This window comes from Phaethon lepturus, unplaced genomic scaffold (genome assembly GCF_000687285.1).
Source record: "Phaethon lepturus isolate BGI_N335 unplaced genomic scaffold, ASM68728v1 scaffold9724, whole genome shotgun sequence".
Classification (NCBI taxonomy): Eukaryota; Metazoa; Chordata; class Aves; order Phaethontiformes; family Phaethontidae; genus Phaethon; species Phaethon lepturus.
The window spans coordinates 28,592-35,275 of record NW_010535449.1 but is presented as its reverse complement, the minus strand read 5'-3'; the positions used below and the strand labels follow the sequence as shown (position 1 = coordinate 35,275).

General features: G+C 35.5%; 1 protein-coding gene across 1 annotated transcript in view; it reads left to right on the top strand.

Annotated features, from left to right (window-relative positions):
* Positions 1–3,461: 3,461 nt before the first annotated feature.
* EIF3E (eukaryotic translation initiation factor 3, subunit E) overlaps positions 3,462–6,684 on the top strand; it is a gene marked incomplete at its 5' end in the record, with an annotated part of 15,927 nt that continues 12,704 nt past the window's right edge. The window contains 3 exons of the mRNA XM_010285813.1: positions 3,462–3,504; positions 3,964–4,068; positions 6,073–6,198. Of these exons, the coding sequence (XP_010284115.1) occupies positions 3,462–3,504; positions 3,964–4,068; positions 6,073–6,198 (274 nt within the window). The remainder of the gene's footprint in view (positions 3,505–3,963; positions 4,069–6,072; positions 6,199–6,684) is intronic.

Below are 6,684 nucleotides of genomic sequence, written 5' to 3'. Positions count from 1 at the left end.
GACTGCTGTCTTAGTCTGGGAGGCCTGGTGGATAAGCATCCTTTCAGCCTCATAGCACATTTCTTTCAGGAGTCTTGTGCTAACGCTCTTATCACCCAAATTGGCCAACTTGTTGGTATAAGATAGTGCTCATAATAATCTTTTTAAGATGTATCTAATTTCTTCTCGCTTTATTTACTCCCGTAAGCAAAGTAGAATGAGTTTGTCTGTGCATTATATCTAAGGACTATGAGTTTTATTGTGGTTAAGCCTGAATTTGGGCCCTGTAGGAAAGGGTTCAGCTGTAGTCATTGATGAAGTAACTGTGCAACCTCAGAGGGGGTGGGTAGGTATTAGTTAAGTGTAAATTACTGCTTGTTCTCTCTACATAGGAAGCATTGTTATTACTGTTGTAAATGTGTCTAACCAACTATGGAAAATTAATTGGAACTTTTATTTAGCCTTACCTTCCCTAAGACTTCAAGTAGAGCATACTACATCAGCCAGACTATGTGTGGCTCGAATTTGAAGGTGAAGCTTGTACTTGGATCTGTTGTTGGCAAGCTTTATGCATCTACTGATGTGGAAGACTCTGCATTCAGTGGTTTTTCTAAGAAAATTCCAGGAGTAATGTTACAAAAATTGTTTGTTTTTTTCCGCTAGTCTGCAGAAATCTTCTTGATGAGGTGTACCTTTCTTTGGGAGCAATCCCCTTGAATAAAATGGGTCGCTGAAAGGGGAGGAACTTCATTAGAATTTACTCCTTGTTTCATGTGCAGATTATCATCCTTTTTTCCTTTCCCCTCTTAGTCCAACTTGCTGAGAAAACTAATGAACCTTTTTGGCCTGTTTTCTGCGCATTGTTTTCAGAATTTGTTATGGTCTAATTTAGAACTTGGTCAGTACAGAAATGATGAGCTGCGATGCACTGGGTCTCAATGTGCACATGAAACAATGTCAGTAGAAATCATGAAATCTAGTAGTTTTCCAGCACTACAGAAAGAGCTTTGATTTTTCTGTTCTGATATCAAATGAATGTACTTAAGCTTCTGCTGTAAAAAGCATTGCTAGGATAAGTAAGCCACCTTTATGCTGACTTCAGCATGGATATTTATGTCAGATAGTTATATTAAGAAAATTGCATTTGCTTATGACTTACGTGGTTATGCAAAGCCAGGAGCCACTCGGCAGCTTTTGGAAGTATAGCTTTGAAAGTGAAAGGCCCAGTTGCTGTTAGGTAATTACCTTGAAGTTACTAACTGGGGCTATTGTTAACCTTAAAGAAAAGACCCCCTGATACTATCACAACTCTATTAAAATCTAACTGAACTTCTGATCCATATATGGAGATCTTGTTCAATTACTGCTTTGCCTTTAGCCTGTTTCTATAGTATTTGGCCTAGGAAAAAAAATGACCTTGTTGTTAAATACTAGCATTTATTGGGAAATGTGTTCTGTTACTTGACCTTTGATGCACAGAATTTTGTCAGTGTGTTCCAAATCAGAAACAACCTGTTTGGAAGGAAGAGCTACAATCAAAAATGTGCAATTTAACTTGCCTAGGGATAAATATATTAGCCGTATTACTCATATGCAGCAAGTTTTATTTTTGATCTGGTACATCACTTGTGCATTTAAAATGTCTGAAAACTTTGCAGCTCAAAAATACTGGTTTTGGTTATTGGAAGTTCTAATCCAAGCTGTTGGGGTTACACAGTAGTGGGTAGAATAAGGCTTAGAGGTGTCAATCTGTCTAGACCTGAGTAGCATGCTTTAGAGAGTAGAAAGCAACTTTTTTTTTTTTTTTTTTTTACTTTTTCTGAATTTCTGCTGGTGATTTGGAATCTGTATCAAATTTAGAGCTACGAGTTATCAGGGCTTTAGATCACGTTTTTTTTATCCATGACAGTGCTGGTTGGAACATGAAAGTCTGAGAAATGATAGAAGATGGTGTGTGTGAAGGAGACTTTGCAAATGGAAGTTCTTTCAAGAATAAGACAGAACATTTAACTTTTTTTCTGTGCAGCTGTGGGAGGACATTGACTTTAAAATGATGGAGGAATAGTTAGTATTCCTCATCCTTGAAGTATGTTCCGCTGGAAGAAACACATGAGATTATTTCATTGCTTCTACAAGTATTACTGAGGATTGTCATTCTTGGCTACCTTGGCAACGTGCCATTTCCCTGTAGAATCTTGTACCATAAGTTCTAATTAAACAAACTCACAGCTTTGCAGTCGTTAATTTCAAAGTAAACGGGAATTTTCCCCTACATATGCTTCACTGTATCTTTGTCCCAAGAGGAATTTATAGCTTGGTGCTCTACTCTTCAGTTAAATCATGGGTACATGTTTTGTCAAATATCATAGTTCCCTGAATTGTCCAAGTCATCTTTACCGCATGACTGAATGCACAGAAGAGATGAAGTGGAGGGTAGCTACAGGTATAGAAGCATGCCAAGGGTGGCAGGGGGCTAGAGATTAAAAAAACAAGTCATTAATTCTTTCTGTATTGTACAAAGGCAATCCATATAATCCAAGTAACAAATTGAAAATACTTTCCATTTATGAATGTGAATTCAACTATATATATGAATTCAACTGTGGTTCTTGTTTCCAGATGGCTGCAGCAGAATTTGAATTGAGTTCTTATTGCATTGAAAAGCTGGTGTGCTAAAATCTCACTCTGAGAGCTGATCAAGATCCATTGCAGATACTGGATAAAAAAATTACTCACCAAGTTAACTATTGTTTAAAAATACCACAGATATCCAAAGTCCTGTGGTCATTAATATAAGACTTAGTGGTGGTAGATAATTTTATGCTTGTCTACTGGAGGCTTGAACCTTCCTTTGATCTAGATAATATTGCTTGTCCTTTTATTATCCATGTTGAATATAAAAAATTCAGAAATGTGATCATGTGTGATTCAATGTTTAGAAATTATTAAGTATGATTGTTGTTTATAGTTGTGCATTCTGCAGGCACTTGCTGTGATAGAGGTGTTCTTGTGAACCACTGTGTCCCAGTGCTAAATTGGATAAGTTTACTTTCTAATTCTGTATTACTTTAGTCTTTGCCACTTTTTTTTCTCCCCTGTCTCCTGTTAAATTAAAACTGCTTGGCTAGAGTAAATACTGTGGAATTAGAAGATGAGTGGGAAGATATCTAAGTCAGAATTTAACTTTCATACTGAAAGCTAAGGATGCCATCAAATTTAAAACAACCTCCCACCCTTTCTTAAGTCTAGTTATTGTTGCAGGTGGCATTCTTTATTTGCAATAATTATAGTTTTAAGATTTTCAAACTTCTCTGTGATACTTGAGGAATAGTTGGCTCTGTTTCTGCAGTTGCTTTTGCACAAGTGGAGGAGCAATGCTTTATACTGTATTTGGGTACTTTGACAGCTAAACGTTGTGTTGTGTAGCATGTTGACAATCAGTTTGTTATGTAAAAACAGCAGTTTTTATGTTTTTATTATAGGGATGGTCGGATGCTGTTTGACTATTTAGCTGAGAAGCATGGTGTAAGTGGTTTAATTCTTTCATCTGTTAGAATTCAGTTCTAAATATCTCCATCCAACCTCTTGTACAGCCAACATCTCTGAGTAATTATGGACTAGCATTTTGGCCTGTCTCATGTCAATGTAACTAATAGGGAGAATTCCTAATGGTAACATGTTTTATTTGCCTTTGAACTTTTTATATAAACAAAAATAAAGCTGGAGCCTAATGTTAACTGCATCCTTGTAACTAGGATGTGCTTTACTTTGTAACACAGAATTTCACCTATTTTCCAGTATTGGTGTAAGCTTTAATTCGACGGCATGGATTAAGAGTGTGATAGTTTCCTATTGTTTTTGCTGCGTACAGTCTCTTTTAATGAACCTAAAGACTGCAAAGGTTACTTTACTATTAAACTTGGCTTGTAACGGTATTGTTTTGTTTTTCCTAGTGAAGAAAAGCTTTTTTGTATTCCTTTTCAGTTTAGGCAGGAGTACCTAGATACACTCTACAGGTATGCAAAATTCCAGTATGAATGTGGTAATTACTCAGGAGCTGCAGAGTATCTCTACTTCTTTAGGGTTCTGGTAAGTTTTGGGTTGTGTGTTTGGGTTTTGTTTTATGGTTGGTTTGGGTTTTTTTCCATGAAATACTTAGACCACTAAGTTGTTTGTATTAATTCCTAAAATACAATACTTTTGAGCTTTTTGGAGCCTATTGCTGTGCTCCAAAGAAAAGCTGAAAATAGTGGTTAATAATCATTACTGACTATTGTCCAGCAATTCTGTTATTTTCATGCTGAATTCAGAACTGTTCTTTACATTTGTAGGTCTAGTGGTAAGATTTACTTACGGAATACTTCTTCTTTCCTCCCTATAAATGTATCCTGGAAAAATATTAAAAGAGCAAAAATAAATACTTGTTTTTGTGCACAGACGTTATCAACAGTATTGAAAAGCATGCAGGTGGATTGAACATAATTGGTGGTAATGGTAAACTCCCAGCTTATTATCTGAACTCACATCTGTCTTCTCTTGAGTTTTGTGACAGATTTAAGAGTATAAGTCATCTGCCTAGGAAATGTAAACAGGTTAGATGAAAATTGTAGAACCAGATCCATCGTCTCTGAAGCAACTCTTTTCATGTTCTTGTAATTCATATCATTTGTTAATGGAGTGGATTTTGAGAATGAATATGTAGTGTCTTGTAAGAATCTCAACACAATAAATTCATTATTCGTGGTCAGTGAATGTGTCGTTTTACGAAGAAATGGAAGTGTAAGGTAACTGCTTGAAAATCCAGATACTGTAGCTAGAACAACTGCACTATCTAAATGCAGTTATTGTGACTAGCTAACTGTAATTACATGATTTGGAACCAGCACAGTGCATCTGAAGCTCCTCAATTAAAAGTATCTGCTAAATTGACACCTTGGTTGCCTGGAAGATAATGACTTCTAAACTGTGTGTATCTCATGGATAAGAGTGATTGCTGAAAATATGTAGTGGCTCCTGTGTTGAGGTTTGTTTCTTACTGTCTAATTTTTAGTCTCATCTAAATATCCTAAGCTTTCTGAAATGCTGCTAGAGTAAGAAACAGTAATTCCTGTAATTTACTGTAATTAAAGAAGCAAAATTGGGAAATACATCTTTAATCAGAACAGGGTTTAAAGTAAGAATGAGTTGAATTCTTAGTCTAAATGTTTATGATAAAACTTGAGTTATTCTGTATTATTTCTAGTGTTATTGTCAGGTGTGTTCCATGTGCTGAGAGGGGAAATAAATTACTAATGTAGGTTTGTATGCAACTGTCCCTAATTCTTTGTGCTTTAATTCTGAGCTTAGCATTATGTTGGTTTATGTCAAAAAACTAATTTCCAAAAGTGAAGTATTGTTTTTTTGCTGGTAATAGCTTGGTGTAGGACTTCTGTTTTAAGTTGTGTGATGAAACCTAACCTATGAAGGAACTATTGTAACTGATCTGAGAACAGAATTTGACACTGTGAACGACCTAGTGTAATTCATTCCTGTGTAAAACTAACACAGCGTGACCTTAGGAGTACCCTTCCAGGAAATAGAACTACTACAAAGTTGCTGTTTCACTGGACATTTCTATAAGAAGTATGCTTTTTGGCACAGCCTTAGCAGAAAGAACTTTGAATACTAGGTTTAAGGTGGCTACCTCCTGTCCATGAATTCTTTATGGAACTTGCTTTGTAATAACCTTGTTTTAGCAGTTCAGAAGCATTTTTATATGCTGTTTAAAAAAAATAAATTGTGTGTCATCTGGTGCTCAGATACTTATTTTTTTTCTTTTTTTTTTTTTTTTAACTTAAACTGCAGCAGCATGGAGCTTTGCCTGTCTCTGACAGGATTTTCTAGCTTATACTTTAGAAGCTGTACTGCTGTTTGTTTCTTCTTCTGTACCTAAATTGCTGCTTTTAAAAATTTGGGAAGATAGGACCATGCAAATTTGTTACCTTGTAAATTAAAAATACCAGTAAATATTTTTTGTATTTTTTAGTTATGATTTACTTTTTGTTAAAAAAAAAAAAAATACGGAGAGTATGACTTTGCTGTTGTTGAAAACAGGTTCCAGCAACAGACAGAAATGCTTTGAGTTCTCTGTGGGGAAAACTGGCATCTGAAATTCTGATGCAGAATTGGGATGCTGCCATGGAAGATCTCACAAGACTAAAGGAGACAATAGATAATAATGTAAGTAAAATCTTGGTTGTGTTACTAAGGTGAGAGGTTAGAGGTGTTGGTATTCAAGTATTGTTATGAATCACTTGCAGTCTTGTTTAGGAGTAGTCTACCACCTTTTCACTAGATTCTTTCTTAATAATAGTGGGAGAGTCGAAGCGTGCTTGTGAAGAAGTAATGAAGCTTCCGTTTTCAAATTACTCGCTTCCCTCTTACCACACTTGAAAATATATCTGAGAACTTCTACAGTACTTTCAATAAAGAAAAAAAACAAACTGGTTTTACGGATGAGTTTGAGAGCTAAGTATCATTGGGTGAAACTGCTGCTTAAATTTCAGGTAGTTGTACTATGCATTTTCTGTAAAGAATAAAATGCATGTAACTGAACTATATTCTCATATGAAAATAACACTTTTGACAGAAAATGCAAGACAGTTTGTTTCTGGAAACAGTTTTTAGCTAATTCAGTTTCCTTGCCAGCCCCTGAGTTCAGATGAG